Source organism: Rhea pennata, chromosome 27, assembly GCF_028389875.1.
Source record: "Rhea pennata isolate bPtePen1 chromosome 27, bPtePen1.pri, whole genome shotgun sequence".
NCBI lineage: Eukaryota > Metazoa > Chordata > Aves > Rheiformes > Rheidae > Rhea > Rhea pennata.
The window spans coordinates 6,411,309-6,436,431 of NC_084689.1; the positions used below are offsets into that span (position 1 = coordinate 6,411,309).

Here is a 25,123-nt window from a genome sequence, read left to right on the forward strand (position 1 = left end):
TCCTGTACGGTCACATTAGGCACGAGGTTCGTGCTCCAGAAGGCCTTTTGCCCACATCCTACTGACAGAGTTCACAGACATGGTGACTTTTTTGCTCTGTTTCACAGTCCAGCTGTGAAATGCAGTCTTCACGTCTGAGCAGGGAGGCACGTGGAGGCAGGAGGAGGCTCCCTGCAGAGCTGCTTTCCAGTAGGTCAGCCCCCAGCTTGAGGGAGGGAGTTGCCTTTCCTACCTCCTAAGCACTTGGACTACATCCCCAGCCGAGTGACGGTCTCCATTATCGAGCTCCCAGGAAACACCTGGTCCACCCTCACAGCGTGCCCCACGCAGTAACAGCTCGACCATGCCAGAACTGTGAGCGTTAGCACGACCAGCTTTGTGCAAGCCGAAGCTAGCACCACGTGCTTAGAAGAAGAAGGGCTGTGTGTCTCTGAGGGCCGTTCGCTCTCCTCAGAGCTCCATCCAATTAAAGCAGAGCCTTCCCACCAGTAATCTGTTAACATCTCTCTTCTGGAGAGATGGCAGATTATGCTCCCCACTGCCACAAATACGAGGGGGCTAACAAGTTCAGCTGGCACGCTTAGAAGCAGGCATTTGTCCATAGTCTCCGAAGCTCGTAGTAAGACTTCACACAATGCGCCTTTGCGCCTTTAAACAGCCTCCTTCCTCTTTTCTTCCTCTTCCTCTTCCTCGTCTTCTGTTAGGAAGGAAATGCTGGCTGGCTCCGGAAGCATTGCTTTGCCCTACCAGGTGCAGACCCTTCCCTCAGAGCAGCTCAGAGAGACAAGGTTGAGCTGGAGTACCGTTTGCGGAAGGAAACGGAGGAACCACCCAATGCCGTCTGAAAAGACCGTCCCAAGCAAGCCGCTTTGGCCACATGCCTGTGCGCATAGCCCAGAGGTTGCCAAAGAAATTGAGCAAAGCATCCCCCACTAGGCACTTGTCAATCAGCTGCTTTCACTAGTTCAGTGAAGACTCTCTTATGCTTTAATCCTGCAGCACTAAGTTTGCTCATGGCGCGCAAAGGGAGAGAGCAGCCCTGTTGCTGGGAAGCCTTCTGGAGAGAGCAGGTCAAAGCATGCTCGCAACGATGAGGACACACGCTATGACGAATGCGTAGGAGCGTCAGGTTTCTCTGCTAATTCCTGGAGACAGGTGAGCTTGTGCAGAGGCTCCCAGAACGACTTAGAAGCTTTCTGGAGTGCCGGTGTCTTTCTTCACAGAGGCTTGCTCGTAAGGGCCACTGAAGGGCTGTGTTTCTCTGGTAGCAGTAGTGCAAAATCCACCGATTGCTTTCCCTCCGGACCTGGAGAGAATTCCTTGAAAAGGACCCCGTTGTGCTCTAGAAGCCTTTGGGACAGCGTGACGGACGGCCGAAGAGGGGGAAAGACCATTTGCAGCAACATGGGCCTGGCGGCCCAAACTGCCCCACAGCTGCGGTGACAGCAGCGTGCCTTTTTTTCTTAGCAGGCTTATTCTGCCCGGGGAGGGAGCACGGTCCCCACCCCCGCCATGAGCCGGGCAGCGCAGCGGCCGCCGGCTGCGGACGGTGCCCGGTGGCCCCGGGCGCCGGCTGAGCGTGTCTCTGCCGGGGCCGCGGGGCCGAAAGGGGGCAGGGCCATGCTGCCCCGACACACGCCCGTCACAGACACACTGCGGTCCGATTGGTTGCACCACAGCAGGGCCGTCCCACTGGGCTGGCGGGCGCCTGCTCATTGGCTGAGGTGCCCCCGTCACAATGGCCCGCAGGGCTGGGGTTGCTCTGCAGCAGAGAGGGCGGCAGCGCAGCAGCTCCTCGCGCGCTCTCTGCCCCGGCGCTTGCAGTCGCGCTGGCCCAAGCGAAGGCGGGCTGAGCGAGCCTGCTGGATCGCTGGGCTCATTCCTCTTCCAGCTGGAGCTGCGTGTGGTGAAAATGGAGTCCCACTCTGCAAGCTGGGGTCCGGTACCACCTGCAGGATCTGGCCTAGAAAGCAGCTACTGCTGTGAGTAAAGACCTCAAGAGTAAAGGTTAATTTTGTGCCTGGCCAAAGGCACCGCAAGTGGCTAGTGTTGCAAGGCTTTACGGGTTGACAAGCTGCGGGGGATGCTGGAGAGTTTTCTGGGAATCCATCGACTCCCTCCGCTGTGCGCGACAGTTGACGACAGCATTGCCTAGCAAAAGACCTGCTGCTCAGAGGGTTGCTGGCTTATCTGGGGGTCTTGGCTGTTCCCTTTGTTAGTGTGTAATTGGAGGCCTGAGGTGAAGGGTTAAGGTTAGGATGAGGAAAAGGAACAGAATAGGAAAAGGAACGAAGGCCAGCAGTCTCTTTTGCAATCTCGTTTCCTTGCAGTCATTACGGATGGAATCGCTCCGCCACAAAGGATGCTTTTCCCACCCGAGAAGATTTCTGTGGCTTGGCGGCAAAGGCAAAGTGTTGGAGCTGGACTCCACAACCTGGGCAACACGTGTTTCCTCAACTCTGTTCTGCAGTGTTTGACCTACACTCCCCCTCTGGCCAATTACATGCTTTCCGGGGAACACAGCCAGTCGTGTGAGTACTTGTGAACATGTTCCTTGTGACCCCCTGGACAGCTCTGCAGGTGAAAGAAGAAGAATGACTATGTGAAGCAAACTCTGAGCTGTCCTGTTTTCCCTGTAGGCGCTGGCTTTTACTAGCGCAGGATATCCTGAGCTATCCCAGTCAGGACAGCTGATGGAGTGCTTGTGTTCAGTTAATGGCCTGTGGTCACACGTCGTGCAGGGGGGTGGTGGTTCTTTGGTCCCTGACGTGAACGAATGATCGAGGGCATTGGGAAGTAAGGCACTTGATGAATCGTTGGCCTCTGGCTTTCTGGCTGGTAGGAAGATGACAACATTTTGGAGGAGGGCATCCCACGTGTTCAGTGTTCCTTCACAGCCGGCTTTCCGTCCTGCACAAGCACTGTGAGAACTGACAGAGTCGCTGTTGAACCGTGAGAAGAGTAAGACTCCCAAAGAGCACCGTGAAAGCCGTATGAGCTAGTCTGGCTCTTCCTGTGCAGCTGCCTGCAAAAGAGGGCCTGGCAGTGGTCGTTCCGGGGTTTGCTCAGGAAATGGGTGCTAGTACAGACTAGCTGGTTAATGCTTATGCCCACAGGCTGGGCTGTTGGCGCCTTTGGAGACGAGAGCGTGGAATGGAGAGCAGAGACCGCACTTAGAACTTTGGGGTTGTTGTTGCTCAAGGTTTTCCACAGGTACGTCGGTACCTTTCCCTCGACTGAGGTGCTTTCTTCCTTGTCTCTGGACAGGTCGTGCGCAAGGCTTCTGCATGCTGTGCACAATGGAGACGCACGTTAACCAGGTCCTGTTCTGCTCTGCCAGTGCCATCGAGCCTACGGCTGTCTTCAGTGACCTTAGACGTAAGTCATTTCAGACGGCATTCTTTGTAGCAAGGTGTGAATTTCCAGCGGGTTATGTCACGGGTGCCAAGGGTTTGGCGAGTGGAATGTTTTCAGGAAGAGTGCTTTGAGAAAAGCAGCGTTTCTGTCCTGTCCCTTCTTCTGAGATAAGCATTGTACTCTTTGTATTTCTTAGGGATAGGGGAGCACTTCTGTTTTGGCAGACAGGAAGATGCTCATGAATTCTTACGTTACACCGTGGCTGCTATGCAGACAGCTTGTTTGAGCGGAAGCACCGAGTAAGCAGAACCCGGTTAACCTTTAAGTGTTCTCTAGCGCTGCTGGCACCTTTGTTTCCTACCCTACGTGAAAACCTTTGTCCGGGGTTTTTGTAGAAGAGACGAGCTCTTTAAACAAAGAGCTGAGTCTCTGCCTCAGCTCTTCTGAGTGCTGCTGCTCATTTGTTTCCAGCTTGGACAGCTCGTCGCAAGCCACCACGGTCATTCACCAAATATTTGGAGGGTTTCTACGATCCAGAGGTACGTTTTGAAACTGATACTGTCGTACGTTTTGAAACTGATACTGTCCTTAGAACTGGCCTGTGCCTTTGTGCCCGTTTGTCACAAAGAGCTTGCAGTGTGACTGAAGTAGCGGGTCCCAGCAATGTAAACGAGCAAAGTGAGTCTCCTTGGCAGTTGGTGAGGTGCTTCTGTTTGAATTGCAGTGACGTGCTTGAGCTGCCAAGCAGTTTCGGACTCCTATGAGGCGTTCCTTGATATCCCTTTGGAGATAACGGTGAGAGGTTTTAGAAGTGTGGCAGAAGGGGCGGTGGAAGGCGCCGAGCTTTTGGGGTTTGTTCTTGCTCTCTGTGGCTTTCTAAGCTCCACGGAGTTCCCTTAGGAATGCCCGCTGTTCACGGCAAAAGGGCTTGGTGGTGGTGGTGGCTGGGAAGCGGCTTGGACTCGGTCCTGCTCTGGAAGCCCCGTGAATGGTCTCCGTGTACGTGTGGGGTGTGGGGTTTAAGCTGGAGAGAGAGCAATGAGCATCTCTCCTACACTTGTGATTGGCATTTGTTTTGCTTTTGTTGTTTGTGCAAAGGCAAACCACAGGTTACGTAGTTGTGTGCTGCCACAGGCAGGTCGCTCTTTGTGTCAAAGTACAATCATTTTCAAACAAGGTCGGTGTTCAGCACGCTCCACTCCTGCCTCCTGCTTTCAGAGTGTTTGCTGCTTCGCAGTAGGTGTGCCACGTGTGAAGGAGGGAGGCCCTCCGGCCAAAGCGTAGTCGCAGGTTTGGATTTGAGTGTGCGGGAGCTGAGGTGTCCTACTTTCTTCCTCATCCAGGCAGCCTCCTCGGTCTCTGGAGCGCTGGAAGAATTTGTGAGACCTGAACTGCTGGATGGTGAGAATTGCTACAAATGCAGCAAGTAAGGTTCCTCCTCCCGCCATTGGAGTGGGAGCTACTGGCTGAACGTGCTGTCCGTCTCAGAGCAGAAGCTGTCCTTGGACTTAATTGAGAAAGACAAAGGAGAGCACGAGAGGCAGCTTTAGCTTTTTCATGTTTTTTATAGCTTTCAGTGTTGTTTTCCCTGGCAGTGGTCAGCCTTGCTAACTGTGAAGCTGCGCACGGACCTATCCCGACGGCCAGGAGTTAAAAGCCGTGTCCTCTGTGTAGCAGTGAGCTCAAGCAGGAAGGAGCTGCGCAGAGGGATTTGGGGTGGGAGGCGACAACAGCTTCCAGAAGGTCCTGGTGTTCCCTGTGGAAGGCAGCTGGGGGCCTAGGTGACTCTCAGCTGGCTGCCTGATAATGAACGTGAGCAAGCTCTGCTGGCTCGCTAGCAGGACAGCTTGCGCAGTTGTTGAATGGCAAAAACTGCAGCCAGGCATTCTGTGGATGGGTTTGGAACTCTCTGCCTTGTATTTTGACCTCAGAATTGGGAAGGAGGCTATGTCAGAGAGCATTACCGTGTATGTCCTGCCTTTGAGCGAGCCACGGAGCAAATTTAGCGGTTGGTTTCCAAGGATTTCAGACGGCTCAGTCTCTTTTCAGGTGACTGTTGGCATCTTGTATTTGTGATGCTGAGAACTGATCCGACTGGGAAGCGCTTTGCCGTTCCTGGTCCGGAGGACTGAGGCTCCCTTTCTCCAGCTCTCTTTCACTGTTGGCATTCCAGCAGAAAGAGGGGAGCCAGGCCCCGACTTGGAAACAGCCACTTCTGCCTACCAGGCAACAGCAGCCTTGCGTTGCCTTCGGGAACTGCGCTCTGGCGAGAGAGTTACGCTCTTGCTGCCTTTTGAGTTGCTGGCGAGGCTTACTTTTGGGCGCAGCAAAGATAGGTGCTCAGGCATTTGTTTGGCTACCAGAAGACAACGTTCCCAATGTGTATCGAGCTGCCCTCGTCCATCCTAGTAGGTTTGCTGCACGAGCATGGCTGAAATGCCGTGTGTGTCTTGAAGAGAAGAAGCACCACCTTAGACAAGGAAATGTCATTCTGCTCGGATGAGCGTGGAAAGCTGTTTGAGTTTTGGCGTGAGGGGGGAGGTGTGAAGATGCCTTGAAACAATTGCCTGTGCTTTCTTTGAAGGTGTGAGAAGACGGTTGCTGCGTCCAAGAGGTTTACAATTCATCGCTCTTCCAACGTTCTCACCATAGCCCTGAAAAGATTTGCTGATTTCACTGGTGGGAAGGTTAGCAAGGTATCTGTGCAGCTGTAATAATGTTTTCTTGGGAAGGGCGATTTCCCAAGGCAGAACACTGCTTTAAAGGTGGTTAATGTCTGCCGACTGTAACTGTAGCGACGGAAGATGTTGAGGAAAAATCAGCCCAAGAAGCAGGTCTTCCTCTTTCTCCTTCCGGCAGCAGCAAAGTTCCCATGTGACGATGAGCATTTGCCCTGCTCTTGAAGAGCTGGTTTTGCCCTGAGCAGCTAGTTCTCTGCAACTGAAAGGACCGAATGTTGTGCCAGGGAAGACCGATTTCTGAGGAACCCAACAACGTCTGTCTAAACTCGCAGCCCATGTTCTTAGAGGTGCTTTTCTCCGGCTCTTCCGTCAAGTGTTCCCAGATGAGTTTAGAATGCCCTTGCTCTGTCTTCAGGACGTGAACTATCCAGAGTATTTGGACCTTCGAGCGTACATGTCTGAGTCAGCTGGAGAGCCAGTCCGCTACGCCTTGTACGCCGTGCTGGTGCACAGAGGTGCCAGCGGTCGTGCAGGGCACTATTTCTGCTTCGTCAAGGTAAGCATCAACTTCATTTCTTGCGGGGTAAAATCTGTGCTGGTGAAGAGAAACTTGCCGCAGCATGTTGCTGGCAACCACTGTTGTTAAGGGGAAAGGGCTCGCCGCATGTCTGCTTTGACGAGTCTTGGTGTATCCTTTGTCCTGGAGTGTGCTGTCTGGGATTTCCCGCAGAAAGCACGCAGTTGCTGTAAAGGCATCGGTGCCTTTGTTTGCAGGCCAGTAATGGACTATGGTATGAGATGAATGATGCCTCGGTAGTCCTTTGCGACATCAACACCGTTCTCAGTCAGCAGGCGTATTTACTTTTTTATATCAGGTAAGAGCAAGTATTCAAAGGGGTTCAGGGTAATTTTGCGCTACTGAAACTTCTTGTCCTCTGACGTGTTTTTCTTTCTGTCCTGGGAGGAAAGGACTGTTGGTAGAAATCAGTTCTGTCCAGCGTGCTATTCCCCGTGCCGTGTGTTGTCCTTCATTGCTTGGCCTTCACCTGCTGCACTTGCGTAAGTTGTTACGTAGGTGCTCTCGGGAGCTGTCGAACGCCAGCAAGGAGAAATTGAGGCCGGAGGTGGTGTAAGGATGAGTCCCCTGCAAGGGACAGCCGTGGTAGCAAGACCAGCATCTAATGTTCAGCTTGTAGTCTTGGTTACGTTTTCAGTAGGACGGATCAGCTGCTGCAGGAAAGTGATAGGATGCGATTCAGCCCAAGAGGAGGCTGACAGACCACGTCTCAGCTGCGATCTCTGTTGTTTCCCAAGGTGCTGTGAGGAGACACTTGGAGAAGGCACTTCTTACGCACCTGTGCCATCCCCTGCCCCTTCGTTCCTTGGTCAGCAGGAGGCTAATAATAAGCAGGCCGGATTTCTGGGACCACAGCATCCTCCTCATATGATGAAGGTAAATGTGGGTGAAGAGAGAGAAGGAGAAAGGCATCAAATTGATAGTGGGATTATTCTCTCTCTTCCGTCCTCCCTCCCTCCCTCCCTTCCTCCCTTCCTCCCTTCTTCATTCCCATCCTCCCTTCCTTCTTTTCTCCTTATTTTTTTTAGGGGGGTGGGTGGTGGTCACGTCTGCATTGTATTTTCCCTCCCACACTGCAGCTTTCTTCACAGCTCTCCTGCTGCAGCCAGAATCACTCAAACAGTGCCTAATGCTAAATCGTGTGTCAGCCCCGCTGCTTGTTTTCTTGCAGCTCCGCTTCCTGAAGCACTGCGAGACATTGCAAGTAGAGCCCAGGCCTGTGCAAATCATGAAAAAAAGGGAAGATTGCTTGGTTTATTTGTAGTGCTGTCACTTCAGCTGAGCCAGCAAAACCAGAATGGCTTCTTCCAGAGTGCTGGCACAATTATGCTAGGGTTTTCAGGGAAAGTGTGAGGGGTGTGAGGTGGGGGAATGGAGGCACAAACATACGCACATATATGTAAAGGGAGAGAGAGAGAGAGACAGAGAGACATTTGGGAAGAGCTTTGATCCGTGTTCAGCTGTCTGGAAGGGCTTCCAAAAATGATGCTGTTTTACTTCCAATATCCAAAAACCAAAAGTAGGGATGAGAAATACTTGCCGGCCTTGCACGTAGAGTTAAAGCAGAGTGTTTTTTGTGTGTAAGGCTCCTGAGGCAACCTGTAGGACTACTGGGGGAGTAGGAGGGGATTGTGTTTGGGGCTTTGCAAAGCTGTGTGTTTGCATATGGCCATCTTACAGTCTCCTCTGTTGCAATACAGAGCTCAGGTCATTTAGAGAGAAAGCGAGCCCTGAAAGAGGATGCAGATAGCGCTGGTGTCCCAGAAACGGTCAGTCATTCTCTCAAGAGGAGGTGCTCTCAGAGGCTGCGCCAAAACAGGCAAAACTGCCACCAGCAGCAGTATCGCAACGGCAGTTGGCGCACAGCTTCCCGTCGTGAGAGGAGCTGCTGGGGCAAGGGCAGAAGCTCCGCCCAATGTCCTCGTTACAGACCCCAAAGCAGAGGACAAACAGAGCCAGACAGGTCACAGGAGCATTCTTGCAAAAGCAAGAGGCTCCCCGAGTCGTCACTCTCCAGAGGGCAGGATGGGCATCGCTTCAGCAGGCACCGAGCAGACTGGCACCGCTGTCCAGTGCAGGAGCAGCAGCCTGGAAAATGTTCTCATCAAAGACGAGCACCTCCAGCTGTGTCAGTTCCTGTGGGTTTTGAGGGCCCTACCTGGAAGACTGGAAAGCCAGGAAGCAGAAAAAGAGGCCATCCGCGTGCAGAAGGGAGCGACATCAAAACGGAAGGGAAACGGCGAAGGGTGGAGAAAAGAGATTTCAGCAGTGCGCTCCTCGTTCTTCTCTGGCTGATCCTCTGGTGCTCCCAGTTGGCTTTGAAGAACTCTGAGTAGTGCAGAGTCTCTCTGGAGATCACGTAGGTAGGTTGATCAAGTGAAGCTAGGGGAGCTGTGTTAGACCTTAGAATCACGTCTGCACACGGTTCTTGATAAGGCTACAAGAATGCTTGTTCTCATGCATGAAATCTATGACTGCAGAATCATAGATTTGTCATATGCACAGAGGATAACTAGACACCCGGAGCTTTTACAAAGAGTGGTGTAGAAAACTAAAAGGCATAAAATGCCGAACCCCAGAGGTTTCATATGAGGCATAGAACAAGGCAAGAACTAGCCTTGCTTACTGGTTTGTGTGCCAGCCAGGACCTAATGTCCACTCGACCTCTGAGGGTGTCCGTGTCTTAGGAAGGCAGACGTTCAGAAATGACCACAGAGCAGCTGCAAATCACCGCCTGCAGCAGACCTGCTAAAATGCAGTCCCTTAGAGGCATCAAGCAGCACCTCTCTGTTGTCTGTCCTTGCCTCTTTCCTTCCGACAGTATGATCTGGATTTCTCTGTGCTCCATGTTGACAGCGGCAAGCATAAGGAGAAGAAGAAAAAGAGGAGACCCATGAAGAAGCTGAAAAGCTTCTTGGAATGCTCAGATCCTCGTTTGCAGAAGTGCCCGTGGGAGGAGAAGGAAGAAGCCCATCCTGCAGGCGGCTCTCTATGGGAGCAGTAGAGGAACAGTGGCAGTGAAGAGCTCCACGGGGACGGGCAGCCTTCCCGTGCAGCTGGCAGCCAGAAATAGAGCTCCATCGCATCCCGCGGGGAGCTGCAAGGTAAGGGGCCAGAGGAAGTGTGCGGGATTCCTTTTCATTCGAGCAGAGCATATTCTTTTAAATGCTTTCTAAATGCTTGCGTGAGGAAGGCTGTGCGGTATGCCCTGGCTTCCAAATACTCTGCCTTAATTAAAAGAAAGACGCGAGGTTAGCTGCTATGCTTGTTTGTTTCCAGTTTTGAGTGGCTACTAGGACAGAAGGCAAAAGCACCACCAAATGTCACGTCCCTAAGGTCTACGATGTGCCAGGAAAGCAGGTAGCCACGTCCTGCTTTCTGCACAGTACCCGCGTCTTAGCAGGCAACTGAAATACAGTGGCTTTGCCAGGAAGGCTTTTGGAAGCCTCCCCCTCAAGGTGGGTTCAGGCCCGGAGTCCCAGCGCACGTCAAGCTGTGGGCAGGCTCAGGTCTTTGCTCTCTAGAAAGCAAACCGCTGAGCAGATGGCTTTGTGCTGAATGTCATGCCAGGGAGTGAGCCCGCTTCCTTTTGTCGTTCAGATGCAGAGCTTGCGGCCAGCAGCCTTGAAGACTCTGACTAAGCTTACCATCAAGGGCACAGCTTACCATCAGCCCCAACAGGTAGCCATTCTCCAAACAACGCTAACCAATCCAAGCTTGAAAATTGTTCAAACACTAGAACAATAAAAGTACTGTCAAAACCAAACCCAGTGCTTGGTGGTGCTTCAGCCTTCTGTATGGAACTGCAGCAAGAGAAGAAGGCTTTTTTTTCACAGTTCTTTTCCCGTAGGCGTCCTTTTATAGCAGGTGCCAGTAATGCCGACGGGTGGTGGAGATTCCGCTGGCGCACAGTGCCTGGCAGTAGCCAAGGTCCGAATGGGGTGCAGCGGGAGCGCCCAGCGGGAGTGCAGGAAGCAAGGGGCTGTGCTGGTCGGGCAGGTGGAGCGTCAGCAGAGCTGATGAGCAGCTGCTAGTGCTTGCCTGGGACTGGGTGGGTGTGTGGAAGCGAGGCTAAGGGGAACTGATGATGCCTGGCAACTGTGTAAGGTAAAGGGAAAGCCCAGGAGGCCCCTGTGGAGAATGAGGGGGTGTTTTGGGGTGCACGGCCACACACACGTGGCTGGTCCTGACAAGACAGCCATGTGCGTCCATTGCAGCTGTTCCAGTTAGATTCCCGGGGGCCAAACGTCCAGTGTGGCAAGCCAGCACAAACACACACACACACACACACACACAGACACACACACACCCAAACACTCTTCAGCAGCAAGCAGTTTATTAGTAAATACTTACAAACAGACCGACCTGATGGTAATCTCGAGAAGGACCACTCCCATGCTTGTCCCGATCGTCTGCATGGTGAGAGAGAGAGTCATCAGGCACAATCTTTTTGGGCGTCCCCGAGGAGGCAACGTGGTCCTCTGTTGTGTAGCAGCCTCCCTCTCCTTTGGAAAAATTCCGGTATTTCTGATGATTCGCGGTAGGCGGGAGTCCCGGCACCTGGGGCCAACAAGTGCAGGGAGCCTAGCCCAACTCCGGCCCAGTTGCATAACCGGGCTATGATACTGTGCAGGTGTGCAGACTTATTCCGGGGGCCACATTGACTCTGGGGGTCGCTATTTCATTACTCTTCAACTTCTGACCTTCAGGTTGACTGCTTCTCATGGTTATTTTGTGGCTGGAAGCCACAGAACTTATATGTAACCAACTGCTGTTCTTTCTCACAGATTTCCAAGACCTTGTTAGTTATTTGTATTCCGCTTAACACAACAGTACTGTTGTAGACACCCAAAAGTTACAACACGGACATTCTCACCAAGTATCAGGTAGTACGGATACAAAAGTTACAACACGGACAGTTCCCACCAAGGATCATGTAGTAGGGATACAGCAGCCAAGGCAGAGGTGCCAGCGCCAGCAACGTGGGGAAGGGCTGCAGCCAAGCAGGGCGCAGCGGGGCCACAGGGGCCGTGCCACGGCCTGGCGCAGGGGTGCGGAGCAGGCGGGCCGCGCCAGGGCCGGCACTGGGCAGTGGAGCCGGGCGGCACCGTGTGCGGCCCTGGAGCAGGCAGCCGTGCCGGGGCCCTGGATGTCATCTGGATGTCATCTCCAGGCATATGGAGGAAAAGAAGGTGATGAGGAGTAGTCAGCATGGATTCACCAAGGGGAACTCCTGCTTAACCAATCTGACAGCCCTCTATGATGGAATGACTGGCTGGGTAGAGGAGGGGAGAGCAGTGGACAGTATGTACCTTGACTTCAGCCAGGCTTTTGACACTGTCTCCCATAACATCCTCCTGGGTAAGCCCGCAGGATGTGTGGGTTAGACGAGTGGACAGTGAGGTGGATTGAGAGCTGGCTGAATGGCAGAGCTCAGAGGGTTGTCATCAGTGGCGGGGAGTCTAGCTGGAGGCCTGTGGCTAGTGGAGTCCCCCAGGGCTCAGGACTGGGTCCCGTGCTGGTCAGCTTCTTCATCCAAGACCTGGATGAAGGGACAGAGTGCCTGCTCTGCAAGTTTGCCGATGACACCAAGCTGGGAGCAGTGGCTGATACACCTGAGGGCTGTGCTGCCGTTCAGAGAGACCTGGAGAGGCCGCAGAGCTGGGCGGAGAGGAACCTCAGGAGGTTCAACAAGGGCATGTGCACGGTCCTGCACCTAGGGAGAAATAACCCCAGGCACCAGCACAGGCTGGGGGCTGACCTGCTCGAAAGCAGCTCTGCAGGGAAGGACCTGCGAATGCTGGTGGACGACAAGCTGACCACGAGGTAGCAACGTGCCCTTGTGGCCAGGAAGGCCAATGGTATCCTGGGGTGCCTTAGGAAGAGTGTTGCCAGCACGTCGAGGGAGGTGATCGTGCCCCTCTGCTCAGCCCTGCTGAGGCCTCATCTCGACTACTGCGTCCAGGTCTGGGCTCCCCAGTACAACAGAGACGTGGAGCTACTGCAGAGAGCGTCCAGCGTAGGGCTACGAGGATGGTCAGGGGGCTGGAGCATCTGCCCCCTGAGGAACGGCTGCGAGAGCTGCCCCTGTTGAGCCTGGAGAAGAGACGACTGAGAGGGGATCTTACCAACGTCTCTAAGTACCTGAAGGGAGGGTGTCAAGGGGACGGGGACAAACTCTTTTCAGTTGTGCCATGTGACAGGACAAGACGCAATGGGCACAAACCGAAGCACCGGAAGGTCCGCCTGAACGTGAGGAGGAATTTCTTCCCCGTGAGAGTGACAGAGCGCTGCAACAGGTTGCCCAGAGAGGTTGTGGAGTCTCCTTCTCTGGAGCCATTCAAAGCCTGCCTGGATGCAGCCCTGTCTAACATGCTCCAGGGGACGCGGCTTGAGCAGGGGCGTTGGTCTCAATGATCTCCAGAGGTCCCTTCCCACCCCACCGATTCCGCAGTTCTGCGACCGCTCGGCCCGGGCGCGGGCCTAGCCAGGCCCGCCCGAGGCCCCGGAGGCTGCGGCGGGGCGGGGCAGCAGCGCCAGCGAAGGTCACTGGGCACGCCGCGCGTCGCTCACGGCGCTCCCCGCCCCTCCCGCGCCCCAATTGGCTCTCTGCCCCCACCTGGCCTGCCGCTCAGCCAGCCAGCGCGGAGGTGGGCGGGGCCCGGCAGCAGCCCGCGGGCTGGGCAGCCTGGCGGGGCGGCGCAGCACTTGCTCGCCGCCGCCCTCTCAGCGGCAGCCGCCAGCCCGGAGCCTGGCACCGGCCCCGGGCTCCACGCACCAGCTGCCCGCGCTGCCCGCCGGCGCTGGAGGCAGGCGCGCCAGGACACAGCGGGCATCCTGCCCTCCGGCGAGCTGCGCCCGTGGAGTCGACCAAGCTGGGGGCCGAGAGAGGCCCTCAGGCGAGGGCCTTGCGGCTGGCATGGGGCCGGTGAGAGCCCCTGGGTTTGGCCCCCGCTCTAACTCCCACCACTGCCCTGAAGCCCTGCCCCGACCCCGACGCTGCTGCTCGTTCGCAACCCAAGCCCCTGCCCTAACACCCAGCCCCACACCCTCACCGCCCAGCCCGAGCCCAAGTCGAGCGCCCCTTAGCCTGCCTCTCACCCCAGCCCTCACCTGAGCCCTCAGCCCAGTTCCCAGCCGTGTGGTGCTCGCCCGGAGCCCTCGCCTGGACCCAAGAAGGCAGCCCATGCCCAGCCGCTTGCCCGCAACGCTGACCAGAGCTCTGACCCCTCCCTCAAGCCTCCCCCGATCCCAAACCCCGAAAAGGCAAGCAGCAACCCACAGGCCATGGCCAAAACACTAGGCCCTAACCAGAACCCCAAAGTCCAACCTGAAACACTAACCCTCTCCTGGTTTCCTCTGGACCGAGTAAAGCACGCGCGCTGTAGCACTCCGTGTTCTGAGTTAATGGCAGTGTTCAAGGGAAGGCAATTTCTTCCAGGTTATGCCTGATAAAGCATGCTTTCCTGTACGGTCACATTAGGCACGAGGTTCGTGCTCCAGAAGGCCTTTTGCCCACATCCTACTGACAGAGTTCACAGACATGGTGACTTTTTTGCTCTGTTTCACAGTCCAGCTGTGAAATGCAGTCTTCACGTCTGAGCAGGGAGGCACGTGGAGGCAGGAGGAGGCTCCCTGCAGAGCTGCTTTCCAGTAGGTCAGCCCCCAGCTTGAGGGAGGGAGTTGCCTTTCCTACCTCCTAAGCACTTGGTCTACATCCCCAGCCGAGTGACGGTCTCCATTATCGAGCTCCCAGGAAACACCTGGTCCACCCTCACAGCGTGCCCCACGCAGTAACAGCTCGACCATGCCAGAACTGTGAGCGTTAGCACGACCAGCTTTGTGCAAGCCGAAGCTAGCACCACGTGCTTAGAAGAAGAAGGGCTGTGTGTCTCTGAGGGCCGTTCGCTCTCCTCAGAGCTCCATCCAATTAAAGCAGAGCCTTCCCACCAGTAATCTGTTAACATCTCTCTTCTGGAGAGATGGCAGATTATGCTCCCCACTGCCACAAATACGAGGGGGCTAACAAGTTCAGCTGGCACGCTTAGAAGCAGGCATTTGTCCATAGTCTCCGAAGCTCGTAGTAAGACTTCACACAATGCGCCTTTGTGCCTTTAAACAGCCTCCTTCCTCTTTTCTTCCTCTTCCTCTTCCTCGTCTTCTGTTAGGAAGGAAATGCTGGCTGGCTCCGGAAGCATTGCTTTGCCCTTCCAGGTGCAGACCCTTCCCTCAGAGCAGCTCAGAGAGACAAGGTTGAGCTGGAGTACCGTTTGCGGAAGGAAACGGAGGAACCACCCAATGCCGTCTGAAAAGACCGTCCCAAGCAAGCCGCTTTGGCCACACGCCTGTGCGCATAGCCCAGAGGTTGCCAAAGAAATTGAGCAAAGCATCCCCCACTAGGCACTTGTCAATCAGCTGCTTTCACTAGTTCAGTGAAGACTCTCTTATGCTTTAATCCTGCAGCACTAAGTTTGCTCACGGCGCGCAAAGGGAGAGAGCAGCCCTGTTGCTGGGAAGCCTTCTGGAGAGAGCAGGTCAAAGCATGCTCGCAACGATGAGGACACACGCTATGACGAATGCGTACGAGCGTCAGGTTTCTCTGCTAATTCCTGGAGACAGGTGAGCTTGTGCAGAGGCTCCCAGAACGACTTAGAAGCTTTCTGGAGTGCCGGTGTCTTTCTTCACAGAGGCTTGCTCGTAAGGGCCACTGAAGGGCTGTGTTTCTCTGGTAGCAGTAGTGCAAAATCCACCGATTGCTTTCCCTCCGGACCTGGAGAGAATTTCTTGAAAAGGACCCCGTTGTGCTCTAGAAGCCTTTGGGACAGCGTGACGGACGGCCGAAGAGGGGGAAAGACCATTTGCAGCAACATGGGCCTGGCGGCCCAAACTGCCCCACAGCTGCGGTGACAGCAGCGTGCCTTTTTTTCTTAGCAGGCTTATTCTGCCCGGGGAGGGAGCACGGTCCCCACCCCCGCCACGAGCCGGGCAGCGCAGCGGCCGCCGGCTGCGGACGGTGCCCGGTGGCCCCGGGCGCCGGCTGAGCGTGTCTCTGCCGGGGCCGCGGGGCCGAAAGGGGGCAGGGCCATGCTGCCCCGACACACGCCCGTCACAGACACACTGCGGTCCGATTGGTTGCACCACAGCAGGGCCGTCCCACTGGGCTGGCGGGCGCCTGCTCATTGGCTGAGGTGCCCCCGTCACAATGGCCCGCAGGGCTGGGGTTGCTCTGCGGCAGAGAGGGCGGCAGCGCAGCAGCTCCTCGCGCGCTCTCTGCCCCGGCGCTTGCAGTCGCGCTGGCCCAAGCGAAGGCGGGCTGAGCGAGCCTGCTGGATCGCTGGGCTCATTCCTCTTCCAGCTGGAGCTGCGTGTGGTGAAAATGGAGTCACACTCTGCAAGCTGGGGTCCGGTACCACCTGCAGGATCTGGCCTAGAAAGCAGCTACTGCTGTGAGTAAAGACCTCAAGAGTAAAGGTTAATTTTGTGCCTGGCCAAAGGCACCGCAAGTGGCTAGTGTTGCAAGGCTTTACGGGTTGACAAGCTGCGGGGGATGCTGGAGAGTTTTCTGGGAATCCATCGACTCCCTCCGCTGTGCGCGACAGTTGACGACAGCATTGCCTAGCAAAAGACCTGCTGCTCAGAGGGTTGCTGGCTTATCTGGGGGTCTTGGCTGTTCCCTTTGTTAGTGTGTAATTGGAGGCCTGAGGTGAAGGGTTAAGGTTAGGATGAGGAAAAGGAACAGAATAGGAAAAGGAACGAAGGCCAGCAGTCTCTTTTGCAATCTCGTTTCCTTGCAGTCATTACGGATGGAATCGCTCCGCCACAAAGGATGCTTTTCCCACCCGAGAAGATTTCTGTGGCTTGGCGGCAAAGGCAAAGTGTTGGAGCTGGACTCCACAACCTGGGCAACACGTGTTTCCTCAACTCTGTTCTGCAGTGTTTGACCTACACTCCCCCTCTGGCCAATTACATGCTTTCCGGGGAACACAGCCAGTCGTGTGAGTACTTGTGAACATGTTCCTTGTGACCCCCTGGACAGCTCTGCGGGTGAAAGAAGAAGAATGACTATGTGAAGCAAACTCTGAGCTGTCCTGTTTTCCCTGTAGGCGCTGGCTTTTACTAGCGCAGGATATCCTGAGCTATCCCAGTCAGGACAGCTGATGGAGTGCTTGTGTTCAGTTAATGGCCTGTGGTCACACGTCGTGCAGGGGGGTGGTGGTTCTTTGGTCCCTGACGTGAACGAATGATCGAGGGCATTGGGAAGTAAGGCACTTGATGAATCGTTGGCCTCTGGCTTTCTGGCTGGTAGGAAGATGACAACATTTTGGAGGAGGGCATCCCACGTGTTCAGTGTTCCTTCACAGCCGGCTTTCCGTCCTGCACAAGCACTGTGAGAACTGACAGAGTCGCTGTTGAACCGTGAGAAGAGTAAGACTCCCAAAGAGCACCGTGAAAGCCGTATGAGCTAGTCTGGCTCTTCCTGTGCAGCTGCCTGCAAAAGAGGGCCTGGCAGTGGTCGTTCCGGGGTTTGCTCAGGAAATGGGTGCTAGTACAGACTTGCTGGTTAATGCTTATGCCCACAGGCTGGGCTGTTGGCGCCTTTGGAGACGAGAGCGTGGAATGGAGAGCAGAGACCGCACTTAGAACTTTGGGGTTGTTGTTGCTCAAGGTTTTCCACAGGTACGTCGGTACCTTTCCCTCGACTGAGGTGCTTTCTTCCTTGTCTCTGGACAGGTCGTGCGCAAGGCTTCTGCATGCTGTGCACAATGGAGACGCACGTTAACCAGGTCCTGTTCTGCTCTGCCAGTGCCATCGAGCCTACGGCTGTCTTCAGTGACCTTAGACGTAAGTCATTTCAGACGGCATTCTTTGTAGCAAGGTGTGAATTTCCAGCGGGTTATGTCACGGGTGCCAAGGGTTTGGCGAGTGGAATGTTTTCAGGAAGAGTGCTTTGAGAAAAGCAGCGTTTCTGTCCTGTCCCTTCTTCTGAGATAAGCATTGTACTCTTTGTATTTCTTAGGGATAGGGGAGCACTTCTGTTTTGGCAGACAGGAAGATGCTCATGAATTCTTACGTTACACCGTGGCTGCTATGCAGACAGCTTGTTTGAGCGGAAGCACCGAGTAAGCAGAACCCGGTTAACCTTTAAGTGTTCTCTAGCGCTGCTGGCACCTTTGTTTCCTACCCTACGTGAAAACCTTTGTCCGGGGTTTTTGTAGAAGAGACGAGCTCTTTAAACAAAGAGCTGAGTCTCTGCCTCAGCTCTTCTGAGTGCTGCTGCTCATTTGTTTCCAGCTTGGACAGCTCGTCGCAAGCCACCACGGTCATTCACCAAATATTTGGAGGGTTTCTACGATCCAGAGGTACGTTTTGAAACTGATACTGTCGTACGTTTTGAAACTGATACTGTCCTTAGAACTGGCCTGTGCCTTTGTGCCCGTTTGTCACAAAGAGCTTGCAGTGTGACTGAAGTAGCGGGTCCCAGCAATGTAAACGAGCAAAGTGAGTCTCCTTGGCAGTTGGTGAGGTGCTTCTGTTTGAATTGCAGTGACGTGCTTGAGCTGCCAAGCAGTTTCGGACTCCTATGAGGCGTTCCTTGATATCCCTTTGGAGATAACGGTGAGAGGTTTTAGAAGTGTGGCAGAAGGGGTGGTGGAAGGCGCCGAGCTTTTGGGGTTTGTTCTTGCTCTCTGTGGCTTTCTAAGCTCCACGGAGTTCCCTTAGGAATGCCCGCTGTTCACGGCAAAAGGGCTTGGTGGTGGTGGTGGCTGGGAAGCGGCTTGGACTCGGTCCTGCTCTGGAAGCCCCGTGAATGGTCTCCGTGTACGTGTGGGGTGTGGGGTTTAAGCTGGAGAGAGAGCAATGAGCATCTCTCCTACACTTGTGATTGGCATTTGTTTTGCTTTTGTTGTTTGTGCAAAGGCAAACCACAGGTTACGTAGTTGTGTGCTGCCACAGGCAGGTCGCTCTTTGTGTCAAAGTACAATCATTTTCAAACAAGGTCGGTGTTCAGCACGCTCCACTCCTGCCTCCTGCTTTCAGAGTGTTTGCTGCTTCGCAGTAGGTGTGCCACGTGTGAAGGAGGGAGGCCCTCCGGCCAAAGCGTAGTCGCAGGTTTGGATTTGAGTGTGCGGGAGCTGAGGTGTCCTACTTTCTTCCTCATCCAGGCAGCCTCCTCGGTCTCTGGAGCGCTGGAAGAATTTGTGAGACCTGAACTGCTGGATGGTGAGAATTGCTACAAATGCAGCAAGTAAGGTTCCTCCTCCCGCCATTGGAGTGGGAGCTACTGGCTGAACGTGCTGTCCGTCTCAGAGCAGAAGCTGTCCTTGGACTTAATTGAGAAAGACAAAGGAGAGCACGAGAGGCAGCTTTAGCTTTTTCATGTTTTTTATAGCTTTCAGTGTTGTTTTCCCTGGCAGTGGTCAGCCTTGCTAACTGTGAAGCTGCGCACGGACCTATCCCGACGGCCAGGAGTTAAAAGCCGTGTCCTCTGTGTAGCAGTGAGCTCAAGCAGGAAGGAGCTGCGCAGAGGGATTTGGGGTGGGAGGCGACAACAGCTTCCAGAAGGTCCTGGTGTTCCCTGTGGAAGGCAGCTGGGGGCCTAGGTGACTCTCAGCTGGCTGCCTGATAATGAACGTGAGCAAGCTCTGCTGGCTCGCTAGCAGGACAGCTTGCGCAGTTGTTGAATGGCAAAAACTGCAGCCAGGCATTCTGTGGATGGGTTTGGAACTCTCTGCCTTGTATTTTGACCTCAGAATTGGGAAGGAGGCTATGTCAGAGAGCATTACCGTGTATGTCCTGCCTTTGAGCGAGCCACGGAGCAAATTTAGCGGTTGGTTTCCAAGGATTTCAGACGGCTCAGTCTCTTTTCAGGTGACTGTTGGCATCTTGTATTTGTGATGCTGAGAACTGATCCGACTGGGAAGCGCTTTGCCGTTCCTGGTCCGGAGGACTGAGGCTCCCTTTCTCCAGCTCTCTTTCACTGTTGGCATTCCAGCAGAAAGAGGGGAGCCAGGCCCCGACTTGGAAACAGCCACTTCTGCCTACCAGGCAACAGCAGCCTTGCGTTGCCTTCGGGAACTGCGCTCTGGCGAGAGAGTTACGCTCTTGCTGCCTTTTGAGTTGCTGGCGAGGCTTACTTTTGGGCGCAGCAAAGATAGGTGCTCAGGCATTTGTTTGGCTACCAGAAGACAACGTTCCCAATGTGTATCGAGCGGCCCTCGTCCATCCTAGTAGGTTTGCTGCACGAGCATGGCTGAAATGCCGTGTGTGTCTTGTAGAGAAGAAGCACCACCTTAGACAAGGAAATGTCATTCTGCTCGGATGAGCGTGGAAAGCTGTTTGAGTTTTGGCGTGAGGGGGGAGGTGTGAAGATGCCTTGAAACAATTGCCTGTGCTTTCTTTGAAGGTGTGAGAAGACGGTTGCTGCGTCCAAGAGGTTTACAATTCATCGCTCTTCCAACGTTCTCACCATAGCCCTGAAAAGATTTGCCGATTTCACTGGTGGGAAGATTAGCAAGGTATCTGTGCAGCTGTAATAATGTTTTCTTGGGAAGGGCGATTTCCCAAGGCAGAACACTGCTTTAAAGGTGGTTAATGTCTGCCGACTGTAACTGTAGCGACGGAAGATGTTGAGGAAAAATCAGCCCAAGAAGCAGGTCTTCCTCTTTCTCCTTCCGGCAGCAGCAAAGTTCCCATGTGACGATGAGCATTTGCCCTGCTCTTGAAGAGCTGGTTTTGCCCTGAGCAGCTAGTTCTCTGCAACTGAAAGGACCGAATGTTGTGCCAGGGAAGACCGATTTCTGAGGAACCCAACAACGTCTGTCTAAACTCGCAGCCCATGTTCTTAGAGGTGCTTTTCTCCGGCTCTTCCGTCAAGTGTTCCCAGATGAGTTTAGAATGCCCTTGCTCTGTCTTCAGGACGTGAACTATCCAGAGTATTTGGACCTTCGAGCGTACATGTCTGAGTCAGCTGGAGAGCCAGTCCGCTACGCCTTGTACGCTGTGCTGGTGCACAGAGGTGCCAGCGGTCGTGCAGGGCACTATTTCTGCTTCGTCAAGGTAAGCATCAACTTCATTTCTTGCGGGGTAAAATCTGTGCTGGTGAAGAGAAACTTGCCGCAGCATGTTGCTGGCAACCACTGTTGTTAAGGGGAAAGGGCTCGCCGCAAGTCTGCTTTGACGAGTCTTGGTGTATCCTTTGTCCAGGAGTGTGCTGTCTGGGATTTCCCGCAGAAAGCACGCAGTTGCTGTAAAGGCATCGGTGCCTTTGTTTGCAGGCCAGTAATGGACTATGGTATGAGATGAATGATGCCTCGGTAGTCCTTTGCGACATCAACACCGTTCTCAGTCAGCAGGCGTATTTACTTTTTTATATCAGGTAAGAGCAAGTATTCAAAGGGGTTCAGGGTAATTTTGTGCTACTGAAACTTCTTGTCCTCTGACGTGTTTTTCTTTCTGTCCTGGGAGGAAAGGACTGTTGGTAGAAATCAGTTCTGTCCAGCGTGCTATTCCCCGTGCCGTGTGTTGTCCTTCATTGCTTGGCCTTCACCTGCTGCACTTGCGTAACTTGTTACGTAGGTGCTCTCGGGAGCTGTCGAACGCCAGCAAGGAGAAATTGAGGCCGGAGGTGGTGTAAGGATGAGTCCCCTGCAAGGGACAGCCGTGGTAGCAAGACCAGCATCTAATGTTCAGCTTGTAGTCTTGGTTACGTTTTCAGTAGGACGGATCAGCTGCTGCAGGAAAGTGATAGGATGCGATTCAGCCCAAGAGGAGGCTGACAGACCACGTCTCAGCTGCGATCTCTGTTGTTTCCCAAGGTGCTGTGAGGAGACACTTGGAGAAGGCACTTCTTACGCACCTGTGCCATCCCCTGCCCCTTCGTTCCTTGGTCAGCAGGAGGCTAATAATAAGCAGGCCGGATTTCTGGGACCACAGCATCCTCCTCATATGATGAAGGTAAATGTGGGTGAAGAGAGAGAAGGAGAAAGGCATCAAATTGATAGTGGGATTATTCTCTCTCTTCCGTCCTCCCTCCCTCCCTCCCTTCCTCCCTTCCTCCCTTCTTCATTCCCATCCTCCCTTCCTTCTTTTCTCCTTATTTTTTTTAGGGGGGTGGGTGGTGGTCACGTCTGCATTGTATTTTCCCTCCCACACTGCAGCTTTCTTCACAGCTCTCCTGCTGCAGCCAGAATCACTCAAACAGTGCCTAATGCTAAATCGTGTGTCAGCCCCGCTGCTTGTTTTCTTGCAGCTCCGCTTCCTGAAGCACTGCGAGACATTGCAAGTAGAGCCCAGGCCTGTGCAAATCATGAAAAAAAGGGAAGATTGCTTGGTTTATTTGTAGTGCTGTCACTTCAGCTGAGCCAGCAAAACCAGAATGGCTTCTTCCAGAGTGCTGGCACAATTATGCTAGGGTTTTCAGGGAAAGTGTGAGGGGTGTGAGGTGGGGGAATGGAGGCACAAACATACGCACATATATGTAAAGGGAGAGAGAGAGAGAGACAGAGAGACATTTGGGAAGAGCTTTGATCCGTGTTCAGCTGTCTGGAAGGGCTTCCAAAAATGATGCTGTTTTACTTCCAATATCCAAAAACCAAAAGTAGGGATGAGAAATACTTGCCGGCCTTGCACGTAGAGTTAAAGCAGAGTGTTTTTTGTGTGTAAGGCTCCTGAGGCAACCTGTAGGACTACTGGGGGAGTAGGAGGGGATTGTGTTTGGGGCTTTGCAAAGCTGTGTGTTTGCATATGGCCATCTTACAGTCTCCTCTGTTGCAATACAGAGCTCAGGTCATTTAGAGAGAAAGCGAGCCCTGAAAGAGGATGCAGATAGCGCTGGTGTCCCAGAAACGGTCAGTCATTCTCTCAAGAGGAGGTGCTCTCAGAGGCTGCGCCAAAACAGGCAAAACTGCCACCAGCAGCAGTATCGCAACGGCAGTTGGCACACAGCTTCCCGTCGTGAGAGGAGCTGCTGGGGCAAGGGCAGAAGCTCCGCCCAATGTCCTCGTTACAGACCCCAAAGCAGAGGACAAACAGAGCCAGACAGGTCACAGGAGCATTCTTGCAAAAGCAAGAGGCTCCCCGAGTCGTCACTCTCCAGAGGGCAGGATGGGCATCGCTTCAGCAGGCACCGAGCAGACTGGCACCGCTGTCCAGTGCAGGAGCAGCAGCCTGGAAAATGTTCTCATCAAAGACGAGCACCTCCAGCTGTGTCAGTTCCTGTGGGTTTTGAGGGCCCTACCTGGAAGACTGGAAAGCCAGGAAGCAGAAAAAGAGGCCATCCGCGTGCAGAAGGGAGCGACATCAAAACGGAAGGGAAACGGCGAAGGGTGGAGAAAAGAGATTTCAGCAGTGCGCTCCTCGTTCTTCTCTGGCTGATCCTCTGGTGCTCCCAGTTGGCTTTGAAGAACTCTGAGTAGTGCAGAGTCTCTCTGGAGATCACGTAGGTAGGTTGATCAAGTGAAGCTAGGGGAGCTGTGTTAGACCTTAGAATCACGTCTGCACACGGTTCTTGATAAGGCTACAAGAATGCTTGTTCTCATGCATGAAATCTATGACTGCAGAATCATAGATTTGTCATATGCACAGAGGATAACTAGACACCCGGAGCTTTTACAAAGAGTGGTGTAGAAAACTAAAAGGCATAAAATGCCGAACCCCAGAGGTTTCATATGAGGCATAGAACAAGGCAAGAACTAGCCTTGCTTACTGGTTTGTGTGCCAGCCAGGACCTAATGTCCACTCGACCTCTGAGGGTGTCCGTGTCTTAGGAAGGCAGACGTTCAGAAATGACCACAGAGCAGCTGCAAATCACCGCCTGCAGCAGACCTGCTAAAATGCAGTCCCTTAGAGGCATCAAGCAGCACCTCTCTGTTGTCTGTCCTTGCCTCTTTCCTTCCGACAGTATGATCTGGATTTCTCTGTGCTCCATGTTGACAGCGGCAAGCATAAGGAGAAGAAGAAAAAGAGGAGACCCATGAAGAAGCTGAAAAGCTTCTTGGAATGCTCAGATCCTCATTTGCAGAAGTGCCCGTGGGAGGAGAAGGAAGAAGCCCATCCTCCAGGCTGCTCTCTATGGGAGCAGTAGAGGAACAGTGGCAGTGAAGAGCTCCACGGGGACGGGCAGCCTTCCCGTGCAGCTGGCAGCCAGAAATAGAGCTCCATCGCATCCCGCGGGGAGCTGCAAGGTAAGGGGCCAGAGGAAGTGTGCGGGATTCCTTTTCATTCGAGCAGAGCATATTCTTTTAAATGCTTTCTAAATGCTTGCGTGAGGAAGGCTGTGCGGTATGCCCTGGCTTCCAAATACTCTGCCTTAATTAAAAGAAAGACACGAGGTTAGCTGCTATGCTTGTTTGTTTCCAGTTTTGAGTGGCTACTAGGACAGAAGGCAAAAGCACCACCAAATGTCACGTCCCTAAGGTCTACGATGTGCCAGGAAAGCAGGTAGCCACGTCCTGCTTTCTGCACAGTACCCGCGTCTTAGCAGGCAACTGAAATACAGTGGCTCTGCCAGGAAGGCTTTTAGAAGCCTCCCCCTCAAGGTGGGTTCAGGCCCGGAGTCCCAGCGCACGTCAAGCTGTGGGCAGGCTCAGGTCTTTGCTCTCTAGAAAGCAAACCGCTGAGCAGATGGGTTTGTGCTGAATGTCATGCCAGGGAGTGAGCCCGCTTCCTTTTGTCGTTCAGATGCAGAGCTTGCGGCCAGCAGCCTTGAAGACTCTGACTAAGCTTACCATCAAGGGCACAGCTTACCATCAGCCCCAACAGGTAGCCATTCTCCAAACAACGCTAACCAATCCAAGCTTGAAAATTGTTCAAACACTAGAACAATAAAAGTACTGTCAAAACCAAACCCAGTGCTTGGTGGTGCTTCAGCCTTCTGTATGGAATTGCAGCAAGAGAAGAAGGCTTTTTTTTCACAGTTCTTTTCCCGTAGGCGTCCTTTTATAGCAGGTGCCAGTAATGCCGACGGGTGGTGGAGATTCCGCTGGCGCACAGTGCCTGGCAGTAGCCAAGGTCCGAATGGGGTGCAGCGGGAGCGCCCAGCGGGAGTGCAGGAAGCAAGGGGCTGTGCTGGTCGGGCAGGTGGAGCGTCAGCAGAGCTGATGAGCAGCTGCTAGTGCTTGCCTGGGACTGGGTGGGTGTGTGGAAGCGAGGCTAAGGGGAACTGATGATGCCTGGCAACTGTGTAAGGTAAAGGGAAAGCCCAGGAGGCCCCTGTGGAGAATGAGGGGGTGTTTTGGGGTGCACGGCCACACACACGCGGCTGGTCCTGACAAGACAGCCATGTGCGTCCATTGCAGCTGTTCCAGTTAGATTCCCGGGGGCCAAACGTCCAGTGTGGCAAGCCAGCACAAACACACACACACACACACACACAGACACACACACACCCAAACACTCTTCAGCAGCAAGCAGTTTATTAGTAAATACTTACAAACAGACCGACCTGATGGTAATCTCGAGAAGGACCACTCCCATGCTTGTCCCGATCGTCTGCATGGTGAGAGAGAGA

The 25,123-nt window shown here is 53.9% G+C and overlaps 2 protein-coding genes across 2 annotated transcripts; both read left to right on the forward strand.

Moving 5' to 3' along the window:
• The first annotated feature begins 1,090 nt into the window (after positions 1–1,090).
• On the forward strand, positions 1,091–9,619 carry LOC134151786 (ubiquitin carboxyl-terminal hydrolase 42-like). The gene is made up of 13 exons (XM_062596617.1): positions 1,091–1,116; positions 1,825–1,982; positions 2,331–2,531; positions 3,268–3,378; positions 3,554–3,656; positions 3,829–3,896; positions 4,082–4,152; positions 4,701–4,783; positions 5,942–6,053; positions 6,454–6,594; positions 6,813–6,913; positions 7,353–7,491; positions 9,437–9,619. Exons 1-13 carry the CDS (start codon positions 1,091–1,093, stop codon positions 9,617–9,619), a joined length of 1,497 nt encoding a protein of 498 aa, XP_062452601.1.
• A 5,550-nt stretch (positions 9,620–15,169) lies between these two features.
• On the forward strand, positions 15,170–23,698 carry LOC134151787 (ubiquitin carboxyl-terminal hydrolase 42-like). The gene is made up of 13 exons (XM_062596618.1): positions 15,170–15,234; positions 15,904–16,061; positions 16,410–16,610; positions 17,347–17,457; positions 17,633–17,735; positions 17,908–17,975; positions 18,161–18,231; positions 18,780–18,862; positions 20,021–20,132; positions 20,533–20,673; positions 20,892–20,992; positions 21,432–21,570; positions 23,516–23,698. The coding sequence occupies exons 1-13, from the start codon at positions 15,170–15,172 to the stop codon at positions 23,696–23,698; spliced, it is 1,536 nt and encodes a 511-aa protein (XP_062452602.1).
• The last annotated feature ends 1,425 nt before the right edge of the window (positions 23,699–25,123 follow it).